Source organism: Anolis carolinensis, chromosome 1 (genome assembly GCF_035594765.1).
Source record: "Anolis carolinensis isolate JA03-04 chromosome 1, rAnoCar3.1.pri, whole genome shotgun sequence".
Lineage (NCBI taxonomy): Eukaryota > Metazoa > Chordata > Lepidosauria > Squamata > Dactyloidae > Anolis > Anolis carolinensis.
In genome coordinates this window covers 259,571,303-259,598,985 of record NC_085841.1, presented here as the reverse complement: position 1 = coordinate 259,598,985, position 27,683 = coordinate 259,571,303, and the positions used below count along the sequence as shown (strand labels likewise).

At 39.9% G+C, this 27,683-nt stretch overlaps 1 protein-coding gene across 10 annotated transcripts; it reads left to right on the top strand.

Moving 5' to 3' along the window:
• The first annotated feature begins 599 nt into the window (after positions 1-599).
• Positions 600-27,683, top strand: LOC100556526 (inner centromere protein). Of its 10 annotated transcripts, none has more exons than XM_062967495.1 (16): positions 600-754; positions 6,756-6,896; positions 7,666-7,779; positions 8,728-9,383; positions 10,508-10,556; positions 11,029-11,131; positions 11,242-11,361; positions 12,751-12,762; positions 12,982-13,091; positions 13,259-13,379; positions 14,809-14,907; positions 16,435-16,532; positions 17,215-17,296; positions 18,296-18,394; positions 25,488-25,647; positions 27,370-27,683. In XM_062967495.1, the coding sequence occupies exons 2-16, from the start codon at positions 6,760-6,762 to the stop codon at positions 27,576-27,578; spliced, it is 2,169 nt and encodes a 722-aa protein (XP_062823565.1). In that variant the 5' UTR covers positions 600-754; positions 6,756-6,759; the 3' UTR covers positions 27,579-27,683. The 10 variants fall into 10 exon arrangements, with proteins under 10 accessions (XP_062823565.1, XP_062823563.1, XP_062823562.1 ...); XM_062967493.1 differs by lacking the exon at positions 600-754 and adding an exon at positions 2,408-2,523; XM_062967492.1 differs by lacking the exon at positions 600-754 and adding an exon at positions 2,412-2,559.

The following is a 27,683-nucleotide window of genomic DNA, read 5'->3' as shown; positions in this document are numbered from 1 at the left end:
CATCCCTCCTGAAATCCCCGAGCTTGTAGTTTAGGGGAGGGGCCTTCAAAATGCCCAGCCAGAAAGATCCCTAAAAGCTCCAGCTGGTGCAGCGGGCAGCAGCCAGGTTAATAATGGGAGCGGCTTACAGGGAGCATACAAACCCCCTGCTAAGCCAGCTCCACTGGCTGCCGATATGCTACCGAGCCCAATTCAAAGTGCTGGTTTTGACCTACAAAGCCCTAAACCAGGGGTCCCCAAACTAAGGCCCGGGGGCCGGATGCGGCCCTCCGAGGTCATTTACCTGACCCCCGCCCTCAGTTTTATAATATAATATATTGGATATACATATAATATTGATAATAATATTATAATGTAATACAATATAACACTAATAATAATACCATATAATAATATTAGTTATATATTCTATGTTACATATAATATTACTAATAATATTACAGTATAGTGGTATAGTTCAATAAAGTAATATATAATGCTAATATTGTGCTATGCTAATAATATAATATATTGTATGTACATATAATTTGTAAGCCACTCTGAGTCCCCTTTGGGGTGAGAAGGGTATGATACAAATGTAGTAAATAAATGCAGTAAATAAATAAATAATAAATAAATACATTTTAGACTTAGGCTCACCCAAAGTCTGAAATGACTTGAAGGCACACAACAACAACAACAACAACCCTAATTAACTTGACTATCTCATTGGCCAGAAGCAGGAGCACATGGGAACATTGAAATCCTGATAAATGTATGTTGGTTAAAATTATTTTTATTTTTAAATATTGTATTGTTCTTTCATTGTTGTTGTTGTTTTTGCACTACAAATAAGACATGTGTAGTGTGCATCAGAATTTATTTGTTGTTTTTTTTCAAATGATAATCCGGCCCCTCAACAGTCCGAAGGATTGTGGACCGGCCCTTGGCTTAAAAAGTTTGAGGACCCCTGCCCTAAACGGTTCTGGTCCTGCCTATCTATCCGAACGTATCTCCTCCTATGAGCCTGTTAGAACCTTAAGATCTTCCGGGGAGGCCCTGCTCTCGATCCCACCTGCCTCGCAGGCGCGGCTGGTGGGGACGAGGGACAGGGCCTTCTCGGTGGTGGCTCCCCGGCTGTGGAACTCCCTCCCCAGCGATATCCGGCAAACCCCTTTCCTCCTGGGATTTAGAAGAAAACTAAAAACTTGGCTCTGCGCCCAGGCATTCAGCGAATAAGCTCACTGGCTGATGTAATTGGGTCGCAAATCTGTAATTGTAGCAGTAGTGAATGACTGAGGATGGTGTAATATCACTGCCTTGCAGCGTTTTAATTTTTATATACTTTTTATCACATTTTTATCATGTTTTTATCATGTTTTAATTGTTTTGTTTTATAGTATATTTGTTGCTGGCCCTCGTGGCAGAATGTAAGCTGCTCTGAGTCCCCTTGGGGAGAAGGGCGGGGTATAAACGCATGTAATAAATAAATAAATAAATAATAAAGGCAAACTGCGTTGGATAATACAGAACGTTGGATAAGCGAAGGTTGGATAAGTGAGACTCTACTAGTTAAACAGGGGAATTGCAGGTAAGAAACAATCAGGGCCAGCTAACACCTCCCAACAAAGGATTCCCCCGGGCAGTAAACAGACAGACCTTGAACTGCAAGGCTATTCAATGCTGTGAATTGCACAATTCACACTTGCCTCAAACAGACAAGAACACTGGACCTTCCACAAATATATACAGTAAACCCCACTTGTCTAGTTTTCAACATACCTTACAACCTTTGAGGATGCCTGCCATAGATGCAGGCGATACATCAGGAGAGAATGCTTCCGGAACATGGCCATACAGCCCGGAAAAGTCACAGCCACTTACCAACTGATCAATGCTGCACTTGAAGAAGCGAATTTGTTTCTTTATGTTAGGGTGCACCTACACACTGAAGAATGAATGCAGTTTGACACCACTTGAACTGCCTTGGCTCAGTGCTATAAAATCCCGGAATTATATTTTCACAAGGCCTGTAGTCTTCTCTGTGAAACAGTGCTAGTGCCTCAACGAACTAAAACTCCAGTGATTCCATTGCGTTGAGCCATGGCAGTCCAAGTGATATCAAACTGCATTCATTCCGCAGTGTAGATGCATCCTTTTAGTACCACGTTCAAACCAGCCCTGGCTCTATGAGGGGATGCTACCATTAGGAAAGTGCGCGCACCCCTTCCTGCTTCCCCTGTCATCTGGCAAAGTGAACGTTTCTTTTGTTTTTGAACATAGCTAGCAGGTCGCCTTCGAGCTACTAGTGCGCATGCGCGTACTTATGCGAGCTGCTCCTTTTCGCCTGAGCGAAATTGTAGAGGCGGGATTTCGGAGTGGCACTTTAAGCCTTAAAGCGCTACAACCAATCAGGACTACTCGAAAGGTTTTCCCCGCCCCTTTCCTTGGCGTCACTCCTGAGTGAGCGGAGAAGAGCTCTCGGAAGGGGCCAGCTGGTTTCAAGCTGCAAGTCGCTCGTGCGCATGCGTTCAGGAGTGAGGCGTGAGGTGTATTTTGTGTAGTTCGGGGAACGCTGTTGTACGTGGGCCCTTTGGCGGATGTTTTGGTTTGCTTTGTGTAGCAGTTAAATTGGGTTGTGAGCCTGATAAAATGAGCCTCCCTTGAGTCTGCGGAAGGGAAGGGGATTTTTTTCTACTTTTTGTCTCCCCGAGCAGCAACCTTAAAAGTTGTTTGGCTCAAGACTTCAGCCCAGAATTCCATAGTTCAAATGGATATCAAATTGTATTAATTCTTAAGTGTAGATGCGCACTAAGAAACTAATTACAGTAGAGTCTCACTTGTCCAAGCCAAACGGGCGGGCAGAATCTTGGATAAGCGAATATCTTGGATAACAAGGAGGGATTAAGGAAAAACCTATTAAACATCAAATTAGGTTATGATTTTACAAATTAAGCACCAAAACATCATGTTATACAACAAATTTGACAGAAAAAGTAGTTCAATACACGGTAATGTTATGTTGTAATTACTCTATTTACTAATTTAACACCAAAATATCACGATATATTGAAGACACTGACTAAAAAAATGGCTTGGATAATCCAGAGGCTTGGATAAGCGAGGCTTGGATAAGTGAGACTCTACTGTACATACTTTTCAGCAGGCGATTTAGCATTCACATCTGTGGAAGTAATTGCCCTTAAAACTGCTTAGAAGAAATGATAATGCCGATTTGATGTTCAGTATTTGGTGTTGTTTGCTTTCTGGTTGTTGCAAGAGGACTTTCTTGGGTGTGGTATTTTTGTTTTCCCCATCTTATAACGTTCCTCTTTAATATTCTTGCTCTGTTTTGTTTTCTACGTCAGTTTTAATAGTACACGACATTGTTGTGGTTTCAGACTTTTGGTGAAGCTATCACAAGAGTTTTCTGGGTTGACTTGCCCAAGGCCAGCATTGAATCCTGTTCTCCAGAGTTATAGCCCAATGCTCAAACCACTACACCTACCTGGCTCTTTCCCTCACCTTTCATTGCAGACTATGGGTGCATTCACACTGTTGAATTAACGCAGTTTGACATCACTTGAACTTCCACGGCTCAGTGATGTAGAATCATGGGAGCTGTAATTTTACAAGGCCCTTTACTACAAATCCCACAATTCCATAGCACAGAGCCATGCCAGTTAAAATTGTATCAGAATGCATTGATTCTGCAGTGTAGAAGATGTTCCTTATGTCAACCATTTATTTCATGTCAAAAGCATTGCATAAAAATGGAAATGGAGATATGTTGTCGAAGGCTTTCATGGCCGGGATCACAGGGTTGTTGTATGTTTTTCGGGTTGTATGGTCATGTTCCAGAAGTATTCTCTCCTGACGTTTTGCCCACATCTATGGTAGGCATCCTCAGATGTTGTGAGGTCTGTTGGAAACTAGGCAATGAGGTTTATTTATCTTTGGAAAGTCCAGGGTGTGAGAAAAAAACCTTTTGTCGGTAGTAGGCTACTGTAAATGTTGCAGTTAATCACCCTAATTAGCATTCAAAAAGCTTCAACTCTTGTCTTTTTTTTTGCCTAGGGACTCCTTTGATCAGAGTAATTAGAATGCCCTTGGAACTCTTGTGTTTTCAGGGTGTTGCCCCCCACCTACTGTTCTGATTTTTGAGTTTTTTAATACTGGTAGCCAGATTTTGTTCATTTTCATGGTTTCCTCCTTTCTGTTGAAGTTGCCCACTTTCAATGGGTTCTCTGTGTAGTCTGACATGATAGTTGTTGGAGTGGTCAAGCATTTCTGTGGCTGATTTCTCTGGTTGAGTGAGTCTGCAGTGCCTTTTATGTTCTACTTAGGGACCACCAAACACAGCACCCAAACACAAGTCAAAGAACATGAAAGGCACTGCAGACTCACTTAACCAGAGAAATTAGCCATAGCAGAGCACTTGATGAACCAACCTGGACACAGTATATTATTTGAGAACACAGAAATGCTTGACCACTCCAACACTATCATGTCAGACTACACAGAGAAGAAAAAAAATCAGAACAGTAGGTGGGGGGCAACACCCTGAAAACAGAAGAGTTCCAGGGGCATTCTAATGACTCTGATCAAAGGATGCCCCCAGGCAAAAAGAAAAAGACAGGAGTTGAATCTTTTTCAATGCTAATTAGGGTGATTAACTGCAACATTTACACTAGCCTACTACTGACAAAGGGTTTTTTTCTCACGCCCTGGACTTTCCAAAGATAAATAAACCTCACTTGCCTAGTTTCCAGCAGACCTCACAACCTCTGTGGATGCCTGCCATAGATGTGGGCGAAACGTCAGGAGAGAATACTTCTGGAACATGGCCATATAGCTAGAAAAAAAATTACAATAACCCTGAAATGGAGATAGTTTGGGATGATACAAATCAGACATTTGTTATTGTTATCATGTCACTGCTACTGTAATTTTAAAGAGCCAGTATATGGAATAAGTTCTAATGTTTATATTGGAAAGTGCTTATTGTACTTTTAAAGGTTTTATATTATTTGATGTCATGGCCTGTGGCTAGTATAATAAACAATTCATTCATTAATTGCATAATTAGGTATAAACCTGATAAACTAGAGGGAGCACAAGTGGTTACATAATTTTAGACCAAAAATGGGCACCAGTTACCACATTGTGTTTAGCTTTGAACAGGTCTTCCTCTGTGCCTGAGTCTGACCATTGTGGGCAAGCAAACAGATGCTGAGTTGTTTGTTCTGCTCCACAGTCCCACAAGGTGGAGCATTCTTCTAGGTAGTGTCATTTTGCCAGGTTGTCTTTTGATCTGCTCACTCCACTTAGGAGTCTGTTCAGGAATCTCCAAGTTGCCCATTCTTGGTTTGCCCCTGGAGGAAGATCCTTGTAGGGGCCCATCCATTTGGGGTTTCCTGGTTTAGCTGCCCAGAGGGATACTCTTGCTGTTGCTGGGGGAGCATTAAAGAGGAGTGGTGGTTCTCATGAAGCTTTTCCTTGATTTAAGTCTACTGGGAGGAGGCTGATAGCTATGCAGTGGATGGTTTTTACAGTGTTCAACCCGTATTTTTCTCACAGTTGGCAGCAACTTCCCATCACACATCAGGGGTGGGGGGGGATGCCAGCTAGCTCATAGAGCAGGCATAAGCAAAGTTTTTTGTCTTTGGGCTGCATTGTGGGCCCAGCTGGGAAGGTCTGGCCAGGAAAGAGAGCAGCCAGGCACACACTGGCTGGGATGGATCCAGAAGAGTGAGGGCCTGGGAGAGTGCAGGGCCAGGAAGGGGCAGATTATTCTCAGGTTGTCCTGGCATAAGGACAGGGCTGCTCACCCCATCCTTATGCTGGGAGGAAAAACAAGACATGTTTGCGACTGCCGCGATCCTCCTCCCCAATACTCCTCCCTCAATATTTGGGCTTTCCTCTGTGTTATGGCAGGAGGAGAGTGAGACAGGCAATGTCCAAGAGCACCCCGGAGGGCTCTCAACCACTGTGTGCCTTTCTATATAAGGATGTGGTGGGCTGCCGCAGCTTTATTCCAAGAGGACAGGGAAAATGAGGAGGGCCTGAGGTAAATGCCTGTCATAGAGTCTATCAGGTTTGAGGCATCCTGTGATTATTTCTTCATGTTTTATTCAGTGCTATGTTCACCTGCTTTGCGTAGACAGACTTGTGCCAAACAGGGCAGGCATCCTCAGCAGTTGAATAAGACAAGGCCAGGGCTCATGTTCTTATTAATTTTGGGTCTGCACCCCATGTGGTGCCAGTACATTTCTGCAGGATGTTATTGCATGCAGCTACTTTGTACTTGGTGTTCATGCAGTTTTTCCTATATGTTAGTATATGATCTAAGGTGACACAGAGATATTTGGGATGGGAACAGTGTTCGAGCTCTTGGCCTTCCGAGGTAACTATCAGTTTTCTGTTGGCTTCAAGGTTACATAGTTGGAAAGCTCAGACTAGTCTCTTGGCAGGGTTAGGCTTCAGGTGTTTATCTTTGTAGTAGCTGGAGAGACCTTTCAGGGCATTAGTAAGTTGGTTTTCCCACTGCTTTCAAGTCTTTTGCTTGTGTTGTTAGACCAAGGTCATTAGCATATATAAAGCTTTTTGTGAATGGTGACTGTGGCTAATTGTTGTAAAGATATTGAACAAGGTCGGTGCAAGAAAGCTACCTTGGGGTACAACCATTCAACAGCGATAAGAACAGGATATATATTGTTATGCAAATATAAATTTAAGGGGTGACTTGATTTTTTTTTCTCTTGTCTTTTGATCAGTGCCATGGCAGAGGGTAGAGGCCCCACTCACCTTCTTGATGTCTGTAATCAAAAGTTCTCAGAATTTCTGTTCAGTGCTGAATACAAATACTTGGTGTGGTTGCGGGAAATTGAGGAGGAAGCACTGAAGAGGTTTGAAAGGTAGGACTTACGCTTGAAAAGGATGATCCTTGAATCTTGGTAATTTATTACTTTTAATTCCTGTCACCTTGACTTAATTTGTGGCAGATCTATGAGCAAGATGCCTGCAAGACACTTTGCTCAGTTCTTGCAAACCCAGGGATGTAACTTCCTTGACTGAGTCTGTCCACCTGTGCTGTGGTCATCTTCTTTCCTTCTGCCTTTTGGTTTATCCAGCATTTCCAAGGAATCTGATCTCATGCTGTGTCCAACATAACAATAGTTTTTATTTAATCACTTTGGCTTCTGCTGATAGCCCAGGCTGTTTGCTCTCAAATCCATTTAAATTATTTAGGGGTTTTGGCAGAGGACTCTCTTCTATCCCTATACAGGGCACCCTGTACTTTGAATGAGTTAATTCCTCTCTTTGGTGGCTTTTTATGACACTTTTCCCATCCCACTGGACAGCGTACCATACACAGTTAAGTCACTATTTGTAACAAAGTACCCAGTTGCTGTGTTTATCTCGGAGAGAAAAGTAAAACTGCATATATATTAAGCATTTCATATGCTACATCCTGCTTCTGAGTTGCATGTTTACCACAGCAGTAAGGATTATTTGTATTTTTTCTGACCTAATTGTGTACATTTTATGGTATCCCAATGACAGATATATTAAGCTTTTAATAAAAATGCATTCTGAGCTACTGCAGTGGATCCCAGCATAGCTTCTTCTTGTTGTTAATTGCAACCTTTCAAGGATTCTGTTGTTTGTTTCATCCTGCAACAGCAACTTCAATGCTGAGCCTGAGCTGATGCCCAAAACACCATCTCAGAGAAAGAATCGAAAGAAGAAGCGATCCTCATCATTTCACTATGAAAATAAGGAGCTAACTCGAAAACGGTAGTAATTGTTTAAACATTTAACTTTTGTACTTTTTTAATAAGCTGTGTGAAAAAGCAGTCATATACATTCTGTAGATTTTCCAATATTTGCAATTTTCCAAGTCCTGAGTATGTTCATTTAGTATTTACCTGGTATTTAATGTCGCTATCTTAAGGTAGCTTTCCTCAGCTTTTGCCAGCATCATGTTTTACTCCTCACAATTATGCTTTATATTTTTCCTGTATTACTGTACAGCAAAATACTCTTTTGTTTTGCAAAAATGTGTGGATTATTGTGTATTATGTATACTTAAACTCTCAACATGGGTGAAGGTAAATTTGTCATATTTTTACTTTTAATATCTTGGACATTAGTCAAGATAGCATTCAAGAAAAGGTTATATTTTGAACATTTCCCTCACTGCAACCTCTCCTGTTGTTAAAAGGACTTTCAGTTCATAGCAACAGCAATGCTTTCAAGGCATTATTTTCATAGACAATTTTAGATCCATTACTTCACTGGTCATAGACCTGTCTGTGGAACATGAGGCACTGTTTATTCTTGCAGATTTGAGCTACCTTCCTCTTTATGCTTATGGAAATGGGCACCCTTAAGACTGCAATCCAAATTAGCTTATTAGACCTATTTACATTACTATTTACATTAACGTACATTTAAGTACATATCTGTATAATGGTGATTGACACAAACATGCTCCTGGTGGGTACTTGAGCATTCCCATGGGTAAGCAGTGGAGTAACAAATAGAGAAAATACAGGAATGTGATATAGCCATGCTCAGTTGTAGTGGAAAGATATTCAAGCAAGAAATATTTGCAATTTGTGTTTGCGGTTGCTAGTGCCACCCTGTGGCCTGAAAAAGAATTATTTGATGCTTACTCTCTTTATATTTGAAATACAGTACTCCACTGATTATTGGTCATCTGCTCTTTTTTTTAAAAAAAAGACTATCTAGAATGCGAAGTGGTATAAAGACAGCATGTTTTCAGATGCTTTCCCAATCTAAAGAGGGCCTAGAAAACTTTGATGTGGAGATAACAGATTCCATATCTTACTGTATAACAAGATGTGCTAAAGAAGCATCAGAAGTACAAAGTGATATATCTCCAGAAGGAAGAGTAATTGTTACTAATTGTGGTCTAAGTGCTGAAGTAAAGGAGGAAGGGAATGATGGTGTAAATAGAGCCCTATGTTCAGATGGCAGTTTGGTTCATGTGGCTGGAACTGCAATGATGCTGCCATCAGAAAAGACTGAAAAAGAGGATGATGCCTTCAGATTAAGAAATACACCATCTCCAAAAGCGGCTTTCAATGAGAAGTCATCAAATAGAGTGGAAGAAATTCCAGCCCAAGGATTGGTTAACAACTTGGTGTCAGCAGGGGAGCTTTTCCAGGAACTAAAGGAGAACACTGGAACCCCTGCAAGTTCCCAATCAGGGCATCGCCATCCAAATAGAGTACACAAGAACAAGAAAGTTTCCCTTGCGGAGAGGTATTCACTAAGTAACAAAAGGAAAAGCATGGTTCGGAAATCCCTCAGCAGGGCAATGGCCAAGAAGAAAGCAGCTCAAGACTCCTCATCTGTCTGTAGCCAAGTCAATTGTAAGTAAAGACTATTTATTTACCATATTTATATCTCGCCTTTCTCTACCCCGAGGAGGAGTCAAGGCAGCTTACAAATGGCACTTATACAGTGCCCTGGGCAGAAAATACAGACATGAAGTAGAATTATAAAAATTAAAACAGACATAAAACATAATTAAAATACATTCCAATATGAGACATGTCCTCCAAAGGTAAGGTTTAAAGCCGTTCCAAAATCCATTGCATGATTTCCAGGTTAAAAAAAAATGCACTGCGCTATTTATCAAAGCCCTTCTCCCAAAGCCAAGTTTTTACTCTTTTCCTAAAGGTTAGGAGGGAGGGGGCTGATCTAATACCGCTGTGGAGGGAGTTCCACAGCTGGGGGGCCACCACTGAGAAGGCCCTATCTCTCGTCCCCACCAGTCGCGCTTATGAAAGAGGTGGGATCGAGAGCAGGGCCTGCCTAGATGATCTTAAACTCCGAGGTGGTTCATAGGGGGAGATACGTTTGGGGTTCATAGAGGGAGATACGTTTAGACAGGTAGACTGTGCCGGAACCATTTAGGGCTTCAGTGTGTGTCACATAGAGCAGTTCTGCATTGATATGTAACTTAAGGCTGTCTGTACAGAACCTAAGTGTTTGGCAAGTAGGAAAGAAGTAGAAATCTTTAATGTGATTGCATAGGAAGCAAACTTCCTAGAGTCTTAAGGACTGTTTAGTATTCCTAATGTGCACAATTCATCTACTTTTGTAGCAAATTCCTAAAAATAATGCTGATGTTTTTTTTCATAATGTCACCACCTTACAACAGTAACTCTAGTAAATGACTCCTATGAAGTTTGAGCACTTTGTACCTAATGTCCCAAAATATGTGAACATTGGAGATGGTACATGAAAATACAGTTGGCCCTCTGTATCTTCAGTTACAGAAAACCAATTGCCCCCCCCCTAAAAAAAAGTTAAAAGTAAACCTTGATTCTGCTGTTTTATATGAGGGACATTGGTTTACTATGCTATTGTATATGTATTGGGATTTGAGTATCCACAGGGGTAAAAATTCTGCACCACGTTTACAGTATTAGTTTTAACTTTTCAGATTTATGTACATATAATTCTTTCCTTTAACTTTCTCATTATACAGCTCATAGTTCTCTTGAAGTGTTTATGGATGATGAAACAAGTGATCATGGGTAAGCATGTCCTATAAAATTCACAGGCAATCCTAAAGGGACCCTATCAAATGTTTTCTTTAACAATATTTCTTTGGCTTTCTTTGGCCTTTGGCTTCCTCTCAGACTGAGAAATTGTGACTTATCCAAGCTTACGAAATGGGTTGCCATAACTGAGCAGAAATTTGAACTTTATTCTTCAGAGTTGTAGTGCACTACTCTCTTTAAAGTTTTCTAAGACATAATCAGCTAGACAGTTGTAGCATCCTCAGAGGCATAACCTCTGAGGATGCCTGCCATAGATGTGGGCGAATCGTCAGGAGAGAATGCTTTGGAACATGGCCACACAGCCTGGAAAACACACAACAACCCAGCTTCATTAGCTTTCTCCTATAAAAACTATGTTCCAAACCTCTTGGTAGGGATCTGAGGCAGCAAAGATAATGATTATAACTTGATTTACTGTGTACTGACGGTGCTTGTTTATCTTAAGGAAACAAAGTTATAAGTGCTCAGTTGATGATCTGCCTTCTGTCCAGAACATGCAAGATGAAAACAATTCCAGTCACAAAACGACATCCTATCATGCAAACAAGGTATTGCTGTCTTCTGACAAAGAAAGGCTAAAATTATCAAGGGCAAAAAATGTTCATTTTTCTTTTCCATCTCTGAGAAGGCACTAAAAATGTTCATACTCTTCTGACAGATCATACGACCATTCAAAAACTTCTTCCAGTCTATACAGAAAAATCAACTACTCAAACCTTCAGGGTCACCAGTAAATAATAGTGTTAAACACAGCACACCCACTAGACCTCCCACCAAGGTAAGGAGGACTTCTCTCACTTGCTTTTAATAATATTTGAAATCTTGTTGGAGAATCACAAATGCATAAGAACTATAGTCATGGTGTTACACAGTGACTCCTGTCCTAATCTCAATGCTCACTTACTGGGCAGCAGGAGCTGCAATTGACGCGGATCTGATGGGGATTGGGAAGCAGCTGACTTACCAAACTCCACGGGTGCATAAGACAAAAGCAGGGCCCCTATTATAGTTCCCTCAAGCCAGAGATTGCTCATGCAAGAGGGCTGGACAATCAGACTGGTGCTTCCCAATAGAAACAGGGCACAGCAGTTGCTGGCTGAGAAGTAGGAGTTGCGAGGCTTTTATGATCCCTATGGCTCCCCTAAATTAGAGACTATGTAGGTATTGTGAGAATCAGAGTGGTCAGAAGTGTGTAATTCTTAGTCCTGCTACAGAAGACCCATTTAAGTTAAGTAATTTCCCTGATAATATCTTTTATATTAAGCCGGAATGCTTTTGGCCTGTTACTACTGCATAACCTAGATTCGTACACTCCTGATTGTTTGTTTCATGATCCCTGTATGTATATCTGGGAAGTTGCTCAAACTAAAAGGGTCTTTGTAGCAGGATTAAGATCTTCACATGAGATTCTGAAGAACTGCAACAAGATGTACATATATAGCATCAGGTTAGTGGACTGCAGTCTTACTTCACAGAAAGTAGCTTTGCAGGCTTATAAATCATTGGACTGGTTTATTGTAAGATCAAGATTAGCACTGTAAATATGGCCAGTTGAGGCCAACCAGCAAGAGAACCACCTCCTCTTGTAATGTGGTCTGATCTGTTTACCTTACTACTTGGGAAACAAAGTTGGAAGACAGGCCACAATAAACCTGCAAGAAAATACTTCACCTTGTTCAGACTCTTCTCTTGTCCGAAACAGAACTAAACTCTTTTTCATGGGGTGAGGTGAAGTCCAATAAAATAAAATTTAATATTGAAGACCATTTTGTCCATTAATCCTAGCGTCTTGAACATCACTAAGGCAGCAACTAGAGTTTGCCTTCAGCCTACCTCTCCCTAAGTTACTACTGGTGAGGTAAAGAAGCCTCTTATTTGGGCCCAGTTGTATCGTACCATTGTATGTGATCATTGTTATAATTTTATGTGTTACTGTTTTTATAACTTATGTACTGTTTTATGTTATATGCTGCACCATGGAGTGCCTTTGTAAGCTTCCCTGAGTCTCTTCGGGAGATGGTGGCAGGATATAAATAAAGATGATGATGATGATGATACTTCACCAAGGCAGAAAGAACTACTTTTAAGTATGACTTGGCTAGCTAGCACTTTGATTTCCCTAAACGGAACAATTTCATCTTTCTTTTTTCATATTCATCCTACAAAGGGCGATTTTGTTGTAAGTAACTATTTTTTCTTATTTTGTGGGTTGTGAAGCTTGTATGGTGAATGGTTTCTAAATACATCACTTGAATGCAGACCTTTTCTGGGGTGTTTCATGTTTATACTGCTACACCACTTGGTTTCTTTTAACTCACAGCAGGGACATTACTTAAAATATACTGTGCTGACTCTTGGGAGTGTATTGTACTGTAATCTAACCTTTTGCATATCTTAGGAAAAACAGCGACAGCGTCTGGAAAGTCTCAGGAAAAAGCAGGAAGCAGAGCAGCAGAGGAAGCAAAAAGTGGAGGAAGAAAAGAGACGACGATTGGAAGAAATAAAATTGTAAATAACAGTATCTAGATTTGCAATATAATGTAGGTGAATGCAGCTACTATTGGCACTAAGGTGACAGTCATTTATCTGAAAATATGACAGGATTATTCATACAACACTTTTGATAACAATAAAATTATATTATAATTACTATGTGAATTTTGCATATCCTACAGAAAGCGTGAAGAAAGGCTAAGAAAGGCACTCCAAGCCCGAGAGCGGGTGGAGCAGATGGAGGAAGAAAAGAAGAAGAGACTTGGACAGAAGTTGTCTCAACAGGAGGAAAAGAGTGAAAAGGTAAAAAATAATCCTAATCTCCTACGCACAAATCTCATAGTTTGTTCTTTTTATTAGATCTAGAGGCAATTGACTGGGGCTTTACATACATGACAGAGCTTCCCCTCTCAAATCTACAAATTCCAGAGTCTTTCAGTTCTCAGGGCCACTATTGAAGAATAGGACACAAAATACTGAAACAACGCGGGGAGGAGCTATGGTAATGCTGCCTTACACAAGCAGAAATGATGTTCTGATTGCATAGCACATCATTGGGTTCCAGCTTTTGTATTTATGTAATTTGTTAATATCTTTGTCTGGGGCAATTATTATCCAGCAAAGGTGCTTTGGGAGCATCTCCTGTCTCTTCTTGAACCATCCATTGTGGCTTTGTGGTGTGCCTTATTTCATTTCTTTCTATCTATTATTTGAAACAGTTCTGTACAATGTAGGGAGTGCAAGCGAAAAGGCTTCAGTGTGCCAAGGAAAAGAGATTTTATTTCTCTGTTCCTTCCTGGAGAGATGAAAAAAGGTTATATGCTATGTCCAGCTAAGAAGTAACATGTTAAAAAGAACATGTTATGTCTTCGCTCTGGTCATGTTAAAAATAACATGTTGCCTTTACTAAGTTGTCCTCTCAAGTCGACACCAACCCCACCTTAGTAATAAAAGGAAAGAATAACTACATCACAAAAGTAATCAAACAAGTGAGGACAAACCTACTTTATTGATATTAAGACTTTCTCACTCAAAATATTTTTTGTCAGAAAAATAACAAAAGCTGTTTTTAAAATGGTTTTTTAAAATGAGCGATATAGTGAATTTTCAGAAAGTACAATGATTAACAGGAGCAAATTGTTTTCTAAAATAAAGTGAACTTTCTGTTCATGGCAGAACATTTTGTCCTCTTAGTTGTAGCTCATTCTGTCCCTTCACCCAATCCCAACACTATCTGACTTGGCTTGAAAGACTATCAACATCCAAGGAAACGGATGCTATTCTTTACAGGGGTTTGGATTCAGGCCATGAGCTGGACCTCAGTCTGCCTTACTTCTTACGTGATGAGTCCTGATTCTGCTGGGACCTGAGCCTGTTATCACCAAAGATAGCATTGCTTCTTTGAGAATACCAGAATCTGTGATCCAAATGCCTGCATATTCTTTTGATTCTGAAGTGTGAAAACATTTGCCCTTGGCAATGCTATAGGAAATAACCAGTTTGGTACTGAGGCTGGTACTGCAGAAGCACATAGGGCAAATAGCTCTCTTCTCAGAAGGACTTGCCAAACGTCATGTCTCATTTAAATAGAGATTAAGTCGAAAAATTTAGAATTCATTTTTCCTTTCTCCCTTGCTCTTGGTCACTACCACTTGGAATTCTTATGCAGTATGCTATCTTAGACTGAAATCTGGAATAAGGAAAATATAATTTTAAATGGTCTTTTGAACAGGTGAGAGAAGAGAAAGCAGCAGAGGAGAAGAACAGGAAGAAGAAGTCAATTAAGAAAACGGGGGAAGCAGAAACCCGGAAACAAAAAATGCTGCAGGTGGTAAGTACTCATTTTGAGTCAAATTGTAAACTTAGAGTAATACAGAATTATTCTAAGGGCTATATTCATTATTTCTGTAGAATAGAAATAACAAAATTCCTGAACCGCATTTATTTATTACCCTGAAACTATTGTTGCTGTTGGTTGAAGTAATAGAACCATTGAAATGCACAGTAGAAAGGAACTTGGTTTTAATTGCTGGTGTTTTTTCTTACTGTTAGCAAGCCCATGCCATAAAGCATTTAACAAAATTAGCCTGAAATGAGACAAATATGTTACTCACATTATGTAATGAGAATGTATGGCTTTATCTACCAGAATGTTTTTGCATCAAAGATGCCGGTGTCATGTGGCTGTTATTACTGTTTCAGAGACAATCTATATTGCCATCTTTGTTTTTGAAATCCTCCCTGAGTCCCTTTGGGGAAAGAGGGTGGATTAAAAACAAAGTTGTTGTTGTTAATAATAACAACAACAGTAGTATATGGAATCTCCCAAATTAGGCCTACCTGTCTGTCCATCTTTAGGATGTATATAGGAAAAATACAGACCCCACTCCTGATTTCACTCCATGAAGGATGAGAATTGAAGGGTATTTCTTTAATTAAGATCTTTACATGGAGGATGCAAGATACTTCACTTCGGCAGAAAAAATGGAATGCAAAGATACAGAATGGGGGATGCCTGGCTAGACAGCAGTACGTGTGAAAAAGATCTTGGAGTCCTTGTGGACAACAAGTTAAACATGAGCCAGCAATGTGATGCGGCTACTAAGAAAGCCAATGGGATTTTGGCCTGCATCAATAGGGGTATAGCATCTAGATCCAGGGAAGTCATGCTCCCCCTCTATTCTTCCTTGTCAGGCCACACCTGGAATACTGTGTCCAATTCTGGGCACCGCAATTGAAGGGAGATGTTGACAAGCTGGAATGTGTCCAGAGGAGGGCAACTAAAATGATCAAAGGTCTGGAGAACAAGCCCTATGAGGAGCGGCTTAAAGAACTGGGCATGTTTAGCCTGCAGAAGAGAAGGCTGAGAGGAGAAATGATAGCCATGTACAAATATGTGAGGGGAAGTCATAGGGAGGAGGGAGCAAGCTTGTTTTCTGCTGCCCTGCAAACTAGGACGCGGAACAATGGCTTCAAACTACAGGAAAGGAGATTCCACCTGAATATCAGGAAGAACTTCCTCACTGTGAGAGCTGTTCGGCAGTGGAACTCTCTGCCCCGGACTGTGGTGGAGGCTTTTAAGCAGAGGCTGAATGGCGATCTGTCGGGGGTGCTTTGAATGCGATTTCCTGCTTCTTGGCAGGGGGTTGGACTGGATGGCCCATGAGGTCTCTTCCAACTCTACTATTCTATGATTCTAGGAAGCCCACATCATTATGTCTTCATATAGGCATAATTGAAACGTAACACTGCTTATCTTATACATAAGGCATAGCTAAAATTGTCACTTTGCTTAGCAGTTCTTGGTATTCCTTTGTGTTTTCCCCTATGGAGGACTCTGATTTTGCCATTGTAACAGGAAGAAGAGCCAAAGCTTCAAGAGCAACAAGAAAAATGGAAGACAGTTGGGGAAATTAGAAAAATGCTTGAGCACAATAAGGCAAAACAGGAAAAAGGGTGAGCATTTTGCTTCCATAGTTACAAGAAGGAGTGCATCTCAAATTCAGTGTGTTGCGAACCAGACAATTTGGGGTCAGTGGAAAATGGCAGCTTCCAAAACTGAAAATTGTTAGTTCGATGAGCATTGCTAAAATATTGTATTTTCGGTCTACTCTCCACATCATATGTTTTTAGAGGGTTAGCAGGATTCAAGTCATTCTAACCATTTGTTTCAAAGAAAAGTCACTCTGTCATGCAGATAGATAACAAACAACAGAAATAATGTACACGTGACATTTGTTGACAGAAATGATCACTTGTGGTAACATCAGTTTTGTAAAAACCCTGCATGCAAGACTCCAATTTCAAAAAACAAACATTCCAATTGTTCACTGGTTCATCAATCATGTTCTTAGCCTTTTTGTTCTGAAGTCTATTGTCCCAAGCTCATTCGTTCTAAGGACCTTTATTGCTTCTGGATTGTTTTATCCAAATGGTCTCCTCTTAAGCTTGTATGTCTCATATTGACATTTATGACCTGATTTCAGAAATCATGATGAGGGGTCACTTGATATATAGAAACCTTCAGCCTTAAATTATAGCATCAAGCATGGTTGAATTCAGTTGAATTCTATGCCAAGTGAAGAAGAGTACGGCTGTACTTCAAATGTTCTTTGCCACTACTTTCCCTTCTTTTTAGGCATTGTGGACAGAAAGGAAAAGAAAGACTGGCGAAACCTTTGGACCTTGCAATAGTAAAGGAAGAGAAAGAAAATTTGAAGGTATGGCCAAAAAGAATTTGGCCAGGAAACAGGTAGACAGTGACACAATCCAACTGTTTTTTCTATAATGTTGTGAGCTGCTTTGGGTCCCGTTTGGGGAGAAAAGCAGGATATAAATAAAGATTTATTATTATATTACTATATTATTATATAACTGGCTGACAAATAAACAAATAATTCTAACTGAATTGAAGATATTTTCAAAATGCAGGGCTCATTTCATCCTCTATACTCCTGAGAGGAAATGCATGTTTGGCCATGTGATATATTTTATCACCATAAAGGACCAAGGTGGGCACACTATTCCATACTATATGTTCTGTGCTGTTCTGGTATATGTTTTTCAAAGGAATAGTGAGATTCTACTCCATATGAGTAGGAGCCCTGGTGGCGGAGTGTGTAAAAGCACTGAGCTAGAGACCGAAAGGTCCCAGGTTCAAGCCCCGGGAGCGGCATGAGCGGCTGCTGTTAGCTCCAGCTCCTGCCAACTTAGCAGTTCGAAAACATGCCAATGTGAGTAGATCAGTAGGTACCGCTCCGGCGGGAAGGTAACGGTGCTCCATGCAGTCATGCCGGCCACATGACCTTGGAGGTATCTATGGACAACGCCGGCTCTTCGGCTTTGAAATGGAGATGAGCACCAACCCCCCAGAGTCAGACATGACTGGATTTAACGTCACGTGAAAACCTTTACATTTACCTTACTCCATTTGAAAGAAAATAATTGTAAAGTGGGCTGAGACCACAAAAGTCCAACCCCCTACCATGCAGGAACACAATAAAAGCACTTCTGACAGATGGCCAGCCTCCAGAGAAGGAGAATCCACTACTCTCTGAGGCACCATATTCCATTTCCAAACAGCTCTTACCATCGGGAAGTTCTTCCTAAAGGTGGAATCTCTTTAACTGGGATGTTGAATCAATTTATCCTTTTAAAACAGAGACACAAGCTGGCAGGTTGGAGGGAATTGGGATGATAAAAATCTGATTATCTTACAGAAGGAACAGGATCCTCCCACAGTGGACCATCAGGAAAAGGAAGCTAGACACATGGAAGCAGTTCCTGCTGGCTGTAAATGGCTGAATATAACGGCTCAGGTGAGTAATCATGGTTTGTGGCCTTCTCTAGTAAGGTGAATCCAGAGCTTTTGCTTGAGGCTTGTAGTTAAGTAGGCTATTAACAGAGTGGCTATGTCTATGCTTTCCTACTGAATTTGTATACTTTTTAATATCTAAAATCAGAAGTATGCATTACTTTGACACCCAAGTGTTTTGATTGTTGTTCTCTCTGCTCCCATAATGATGGACAAAAACTCTCCAATATTATCTTCTTTCATTGTGTCCTTTACTTCTAAGTTAATATTCAGGTATCCTGAGCAGTGATTATTCTTCTAGAATTTGACACAATTTTGTCTGTAGTAGAGTATTTTATGACACACTTTACAAGTTCGACATCTCTTATCAAGAATCCCAAAATCTCCACAGTGGTGGCTGAGATAGGGATGTCTTGCTTTCTGGTGCTTCAATGTATATAAACTTTGTTTCAAGCACACAATTTTTACAAAAAAATTGTACATTACCAGGCTGTGTGTATAAGGTGTATGTGAAACGGAAATGCATTTTGTGTTTAGATTTGGGCTTCAAGTGCAAAATATCTCATTATATGTGTATACATACACATACAAATACATATACACATACACATATAAATATATATACACATACAAATACAGAAATTCCCATATTTGGCCCATCTTTTTGTCTTGTCAAAATCTATCTCCAGTACTTTCCCTATTTGGTTTGCTTCAAAATAAATCTGGAGGCTAGGTACTCTCCACTCTCCCATTTTGCTGCGAAGAGTAATATGCCGAATTGGAAATTTTACCTTTATTAGCCCGTACTACCCAAGTTTTAATTGATTTATCCCATTTCTTAATTACAGTGTTTCCTCACTAATTTGCGATTCACTTTTCACGGAGTTTTTCAATAAACTCTAAAAGACTATTATAAATCATAAAAATTACAATTTTACAGCCTAAGGAAGGGAGGAAGGAGAAGCCAGAGGGAGAGAAAAGCCCAAGCGGCAACAGGAGGAGGAGGCGATTTATCAACACACGATTGGTTGATAAAGACTTAAAATAATGTATAACTACTAAAATAATGTATAAATATTAAAATAAATATAGTGTCCCTACTTCGCAGATTTTCACTTATTGCGGGTGGTCCTGGAACCTAACCCCCACGATAAGTGAGGGAACACTGTATTTTGGTTGGAATACTATATGGTAAAGCTTGGAAAAGGAATAAAAACTTCGGTAAAATCATAATCTTTACTATCTTAATTCTATTTGTTATATCCCACTTACATTTTTTTCCAATTTTGCATTCGCTTGTTAACTTTTTTCCATAATTGGTTATAATTGGTTTGTGTTATATTGTTAAGGTTCTTGAGGATACAGACTCCCAAATATTTTTGCTTCTATATGCTCAATTTTGTGCCCAGAATGGTTTGAACTTCTTTTAACTCTTTTCAGGGTAGGTTTTTGTGTAAAATCTCAATTTTCAATTTTTATTGCTAGACCTGAAATATTTTCTAACTTTTTAATTATTTTTGTTACTTCCTTTACCTATTTCTTTGGAGAACCTAGTAATACTATAGCATCGTCTGCAAATAAATTTATTTCTATTTGTTCATCTCCAATCATACACGGTTTAATTTTTTTATCCTTCCTGATTAAGTAGGCTAACGTATTGCCATAGCAGATAGGACTGGGGAGAGAGGGCATTCCTTGCTTTGTGCCCCTTCTAATTTTGATGGTTCTTGATTTTGACCATTAATTTCTATTTCTGCCTGGTTGTCTTTATGTAGTTCTTTAATTACTTCACAAATATTTTCTCCCAATTTAAAGCCCTTGCATACTTGGTATGAATATTGATGGTTTACTGAATTAAAAACTTTATATATACCCAATTTTATCAATAAATTCTCTTTTTTTCTTGTTGCATGGTTGATTACGTTTAATATGTTCCTAATTGGGTCTTCTAAGTTCCTTTTCTGTATGAATCCATATTGGTCCTCTATTAAATATGGAGTAATATCTTTCAATATATCGGCTAAAATCTTTGTAAAATTTGTATAGTTCACATTGCATAGTGTTACTGGTTTATATGAATTGGGATTATCCTCCTCATTGTTTGGTTTTAGCATTGTTATTATTTCTAAAGTTTTCCATATTACTGGGATTCTTTTATTTGTTGTTATTTTATGAATAGTATTAATAGGTTGGGAGAGATTTTTGCTTGAAATGTTTTGTAAAAATTTGTAGACTCTAACAGGAAGTTGGACTTCAACTCTCAGAAATCCCAGCCAGTTTACCAGTTGTTGGGAATTGTGGCAGCTGAAGTCGAAAACATCTGGAGGACCAAAGGTTAGGAACCACTGTGTTAGAGGGAAGCAAGATGTTTAAACAGGTTATTCATCTGAGTGTTTTGGAGGGAATTCCTGCAGAAGTTTATATTATAACCCAGAGATCTGTAGATGATAGCTCTGGGTCTGCTGGATGAGTCGTAATAGACCAAGGACTTTCTCTTTCTCTTGTTTAATGATAGCAACAACAGAACACTTTCTATCCTGGAATAAAGAAAAATAAGAATAACCGAGAATAGATTTTTCTCTGAAAGACTGTGAACAATTAGTATCTCATCTTATAACTTTTCAGTTCTTAACGTACATCTTTTGTCCCAGGCTCCAGTTGATGAATCTTAGAAATCAAAGGTGAAAAAACCAATTTCACAAGCCCATTGAAAAATGTTAGTTTCTAATGTTGTTGCAATCCTGGCCGATGATCACAAGAGGGCATAAGAATATGATGAGATCAGTAATGTGGTGTATATAGTCATATATATAGATTGACATCAGGTATAAGTTGAAGGAAGGTTGTGAGGTCAAAATTATGGATTTAAATGTGGCCCATGGATATGTCAAAGTTCATTCCACAGAGAGGGGAAAGCACCTATGTTGCATGGGGAGGGGAGGGGCAGCTGCCATTTCCCCTCCTAGGCATTCAAAAATGCCAGAATTGACACCACAGTAGAGATAGTAGAGGGGCCAGTGCTTCTTTTAGGTTCTCATCTGATGGATTAAGCCCTTGCCTTTCACCAGTCCACACAGAGAAAGGAATGTTTTCTGTTTTGATAAGAGTTAAGATATACTACTGACACTTATGTGTGAATATTGACAAAAATTTGATTTTCTTGACTAAAATTTCTAGACATACATGAATATATATGGTATGTTAAAATGAAAATCTCAGGTTTTTTATGTAGATAGCAGTAACTCAATAAAATGCTTTCAGGGTGTTTCTTATTTAAGAGTAACTTCTGTATAGCCTTTTAAAGCTATACATATCCCTCTCCTGCACATTCCTTCACAGCATATACATACCTGGCCATACCCCTTCAGATACCTTAAATCAGTCTCATGTTTTGGGAAGATTTCTATTGATATACTGTAGTTAGGAGTAACATGAGGAATAAATTTATAACTAACCTGAAATACTGTACCTAGTCTAGCCACCGAATTGGAAGACTCTTTAGCCTTGGTAGGAATCGGCGTCTTCCCCTATCTTTAGGCATTTATACTGGCAAACAAAAGCCCACATACTCTGCATATATTAAGTGTACAGTGCACAACTGAACTGTATATAGTGTCTTCTGCTGTAGTTTTTGTAACAGCATCTGCAAAAGTTTTGGACAGTTCTTTGGCTGATCTCATGCAACATTGTTCATGTTATCGAGTGTGTGATATGTACCTTTACTATTTCACTTGTTATTGCGTCAACATTGTGTGCTAGGAGCTACTTGAGAAGCTGTAATTACGCGTATTAAGGTCCAGGGAATCCAGGGAGGACTTTTTCAGCAGTGGTCTAACTACTGCTCCTTTTAAACTTTATATATATATATACACACACACACACACACACACACACACACACACACACACACAGTATATATATATAGATATACTTTTGATAGCATAGGGAAGGGCTAACACCCCTGTGGAGTTTGTTTTGCTGTCTGTACCCTTGTTTAGAAGATTTCACCTCACTTTCTGTCCCTGTGATAACCGGGTTTTGAAAAATTTGGGCCATTGTGGAAACAAGGATTGGTGATAAAGCTTCAGTGGAGACACCTTTCTCCCATGAAAACTCTTTTCAGAGTCAATTTCCCTTCCGAGGGGGAGATTTCTCTCACTTCCTGTTGTCTCACCCCCATTCTTACAGTGGGGGAAAAAAAGTGTTTAGTCAGATACCAATTGTACAAGTTCTCCCACTTAAAAAGAGGAGAGAGGCCTGTAATTGACATCATAGGTAGACCTCAACTATGAGAGACAACATAAGAAAACACATCCAGAAAATCATATTGTCTGATTTTTCATGAATTTATTTGCAAATTATGGTGGAAAATAAGTATTTGATCACCTACAAACAAGCAAGATTTCTGGGTCTCACAGACCTGTAACTTCTTCTTGAAGAGGCTCCTCTGTCCTCCACTCATTACCTGTAGTAATGGCATCTATTTGAACTTATTATCAGTATAAAAGACACCTGTCCACAACCTCAAGCAGTCACACTCCAAACTCCACTATGGTGAAGACTAAAGAGATGTCGAAGGACACCAGAAACAAAATTGTAGCCCTGCACCAGACTGGGAAGACTCAATTTGCAAGAGGCAAGCAGCTTGGTGTGAAGAAATCAACTGTTGGAGCAATAATTAGAAAATGAAAGAGATTCAAGACCACTGATAATCTCCCTCAATCTGGGGCTCCATGCAAGATCTCACTCCGTGGGGTCAAAATGATCATAAGAACGGTGAGCAAAAATCCCAGAATCACACAGGGGAACCTGCAGAGAGCTTGGGACCAACATCACAAAGGCTACCATCAGTAACACACTACACTGCCAGGGATTCAGATCCTGCAGTGCCAGACGTGTCCCCCTGCTTAAGCCAGTACATGTCCGGGCCTGACTGAAGTTTGCTGGAGAGCATTTGGATGATCCTGAAGAATATTGGGAGAATGTCATATGGTCAGATGAAACCAAAGTAGAACTGTTTGGCAGAAATACAACTCGTCGTGTTTGGAGGAGAAAAACTGCTGAGTTGCATCCAAAGAACACCATACCTACTGTGAAGCATGGCGGTGGCAACATCATGCTTTGGGGCTGTTTCTCTGCAAAGGGACCAGAGTGACTGTTCCGTACACATGAAAGAATGAATGAGGCCATGTATCGTGAGATTTTGAGTGCAAACCTCCTTCCATCAGCAAGGGCATTGAAGATGAAACATGGCTGGGTCTTTCAGCATGACAATGATCCCAAGCACACCACCAGAAAAATAAAGAAGTGGCATCGTAAGAAGCATTTCAAGGTCCTGGAGTGGCCTAGCCAGTCTCCAGATCTCAACCCTATAGAAAACCTTTGGAGGGTATTGAAAGTCCTTGTTGCCCAGCAACAGCCCCAAAACATCACTGCTCTTGAGATCTGCATGGAGGAATGGGCCAACATACCAGCAACAGTGTGTGCCAACCTTGTGAGGATTTACAGAAAACATTTGACCTCTGTCATTGCCAGTAAAGGATATATAACAAAGTATTGAGATGAACTTTTGTTATTGACCAAATACTTATTTTCCACCATAATTTGCAAATAAATTTGTGAAAAATCAGACAATGTGATTTTCTGGATGTGTTTTCTCGTGTTGTCTCTTGTAGTTGAGGTCTATCTATGATGTCAATTACAGACATCTCATCTTTTTAAGTGGGAGAACTTGTACAATTGGTATCTGACTAAATACTTCCCCCCCCCCACTATAACTATGAGTCATTTGTAAGTCAGAAATGTGTACCTTGGGGACTGCCTGTATTGGTTTAAAAACGAGGCTTTTAGCAAGTCTGTACGTTAAATGAAATGCTAAAATAACACAAAAATGGGCAGTGCTTGATTTCAGTCATGGATCAGATAGTTAAAAACAATGATGCCTAAAGAGGCCTTTTCTGAGATGGTAGTAGTTGTAAAATCAAGTTCAATTATTTTTCCCTCACCCTCCTTCATATAGAATCATAGAATCATACAGTTGGAACAGACTTCATGGGCCATCCAACTCCCTACCAAGAAGCAGGAAAATCACATTGATAGAATAGGCAGTCAGCACAAACCCAGAAAGAAAAGGATTGATTTACTAGTAGATAGCAAACTTGCAGGTCAGCATTGCTCTTGAACAACCTTAAGTGCCATCAGTAAGTTAAAGAGTGAACTAGAGTAAGTATAGATCAGTGCTATATATAGCAAGTCTCTAAAGAAAATGTCTTACTAGATTTTAAAGGGCTAGCGTATTGAAACAAGATCACAACTGTAGCATAGGACAGGATCCAATGAACTGACGGTGTTGACAGAACTGAATTAACCTCTCACAAATAGTATTGTATATACTCATTTATAAGTCGAAGATCCATTTTGGGACCTTAATATGGATTTTGAAAGGATTTTTTTTTCTGTGGAGAGGGGAAAGTGCTGGTGTCTCCTCAGGGATCTATTTATCCCAATTTCCATCCCCATTTCCCTGCCCAGACATTAAAAAGGCCAGAAATGGTACCACGGCAGAGAGAAAATGCTTCTTTTCAGTTCTTCTAAGATAGACTTAAGTTCTTGCCTTTTGCTATACTGCTCAGAGAAGGGGGTGGTTCTTTTTTTAGGTTGAGGTACAATACTTACAATACCCATGAATGAGCTCACTCAAGTTATTTGGATTAATTTTTGAGTAAAATCTCTAGACAAAAATATGAGCATTTAGGATATATTCAGATAAGCAAGCTGTCCTCTTATCAAACCTAAACTCGTTTTCATTTCAAGGATGCTATTTTGGGTTTTTATAGTGCTACTCTATATATTTTCTCAAGTATTTTTATATAATACAAAAAATGGGCTCACTTTTCTATACTGGACATTTCTAGAATGGGAATCACAGGCCTTCTGTGGCTAGCACTCTGCTTAATTGTAGTGTCCCTTTGCAGTGTTTGTCCAATGAAAGGTTAAAGTGAAGCACATTCTCAAATTTTAAAATGCAAGCTGTGATACCAACAGATGTTTCTGACATACTGCTGCAGATATACCACAAATTCTGTCTTGTCTTTCAGAAACCTGAAGTCAATAGCTCCAATGAAGTAAATTCCCCAAAAGTAAAAGATACTGCATCCCGCAAAATGAATCCAAATGACTACGGCATGGATCTTAATAGTGATGACTCTACCGATGATGAAAATGAGCCCCGCAAACCTATTCCTGCATGGGCCATTGGTATGTATGAGTTTTTAATGGGTGTGGGGAGGAAGGTATGTGGAAGATCAAAAGCCATTTTTCAGTTTTCTTGATCTAGGGTGACTAATACTGCTGGCCTGAAACAAGAGGTGGTTTCAATCACCCCTGACTTCTGCTTGAATTTGAAGCTGTTTTGGGATTGGGTATCTCCTTAAACATTACTTACTAAGAAACTGCAACCCCCCCCCCCAACACCTACAATACCATTGTTTTCACTTAAAATCATGCTTTTGAGTAGCTAAAGGCTACACAATTCATACCCCTGCACTACATGCTAGCATCGAGATTGAGGAACTCCTTACAACTTGAGATTCTAAGGAGTTCCCTCAGGTTCTTTGTTTTTGATGGGTCAGGTCTTTGTACATTAAGCTGCAAGTTCTCTGGAACTGTACTGCCTTTCAGGTGGTTTTAGTATAGCATAGTAATATTTCAGCTGAAACTTCCATGCCTCATTGCTCTGTGTATACAGCCTGATACAGTTTTCAAGAATATTGCAGGCAAAAGCAAAACTAGTACCAGTGGGATGTTCACCCAAAAGTGAACAAGATGGTTGAGAAACAGGTGTTTAGAGTGACAGTTGGTGAGTCCATCTCATGTCAACCCTATACGGAGCCTCCGGTGGCCTAGGGGATAAAAGCCTCGTGACTTGAAGGTTGGGTTGCTGACCTGAAGGTTGCCAGGTTCGAATCCCACCCGGGGAGAGCGCGGATGAGCTCCCTCTATCAGCTCCAGCTCCATGCGGGGACATGAGAGAAGCCTCCCACAAGGATGGTAAAACATCAAAACATCCGGGTGTCCCCTGGGCAACGTACTTGCAGACGGCCAATTCTCTCACTCCAGAAGCAACTCCGGTTGCTCCTGACACGAAAAAAAAAATCAATCCTATTGTGCCCTCTTTTGGAATAATCTAACAGGAAATCTGCTTTAATTTCAGAAACCTTTAAATTTGAATGATAAACATACCTATCATGGGAAATACCTGTAAGATAGAGACCATTTTGTTTACAAATTAAAGCGTTTTTATTCCTGGCCACTAACCAAAAGGCCCCTGGGTTTACAATCAATTAAAACAAGATAGGCTTGCAGTTTAAATGACAAAACAGAAGCAGAAAAGGAAGTATGGAAGAAAAAGAGTAGGACACTCCTATTCCTCTCTTGCTTCTCTCTGCTGCGTCCTGATGAAATAGCTGGTGGTGATAGTAGCTGAGAAAGGAGGCTTCAGTAGTATTTGGATTATTCTCTGGAATTTTGCAGACAGTGGCATGACTTGATCTGTTACATAAGAAGCAACAGTGGATGGAAGGTAGATCTGGATCTGCTGGTAGATCTCCAGATGATTTGAAGGAGATCAGCAAGAAGTTCTAATTCTCAGTTTTTTAACAATAGCAGCAACAAAATAATACCCCTTTCAGTCCTAAAGTATACTGCTCAAATGAAGAAATCTTGATGTAACTAGGGGTAAAATCTTTGTACAGAGTTACTTTGCAGCCAGTTTAGTTTTGATGCCAGGTTCTTGGTGTTCTTGTAAGAGAAGTAGAGCACACAAATCTGCTCCCTTTATTACATGTCACAACTTATTTAATCACCAACTTTAGTCCACTCATAGACTGGGATTAATATTGTCTCCTACATAGAAATGCTCTGTGTGCAGACATGTTCCTGCTTGAAGGCTGATTCATTATGTGATTGTTGTTTCCTCAGGGCTTCAGCTTACCGAGGCTGTCACAGATCAGTATTACAACCCTCGAAACATCAATAGGTTATTTGGAGTAATATTGGACCCTAAACTAGAGGATATTTTCTACAAAAGTAAGCCAAGGTATTTCAAGCGCACGAGTTCAGCCGTCTGGCAGTCCCCACCTGCAACCAAACCAGCATTGCATGCTTCCAACAGCATGATAAAATTCTGAGGCTGTCTAAGATTGTAAGCACTTTTTATGTCATACCTTGGTCAGATGCATCTGTAAATCATTTTAATATTGTATGTTTTTGTAATAAAGGTTTAAATGCTGAAA

What these genes read in the sequence shown, in the direction of transcription:
- LOC100556526 (XM_062967489.1), top strand. Translation starts at nt 5,991, where the DNA reads ATGTGGTGGGCTGCCGCAGCTTTATTCCAAGAGGACAGGGAAAATGAG. An exon ending in TGTCTGTAGCCAAGTCAATT is followed by an intron (nt 9,384 to 10,507) that starts GTAAGTAAAGAC and finishes CTCATTATACAG; the next exon opens with CTCATAGTTCTCTTGAAGTG. An exon ending in AAGAGAAAGAAAATTTGAAG is followed by an intron (nt 17,297 to 18,295) that starts GTATGGCCAAAA and finishes ATTATCTTACAG; the next exon opens with AAGGAACAGGATCCTCCCAC.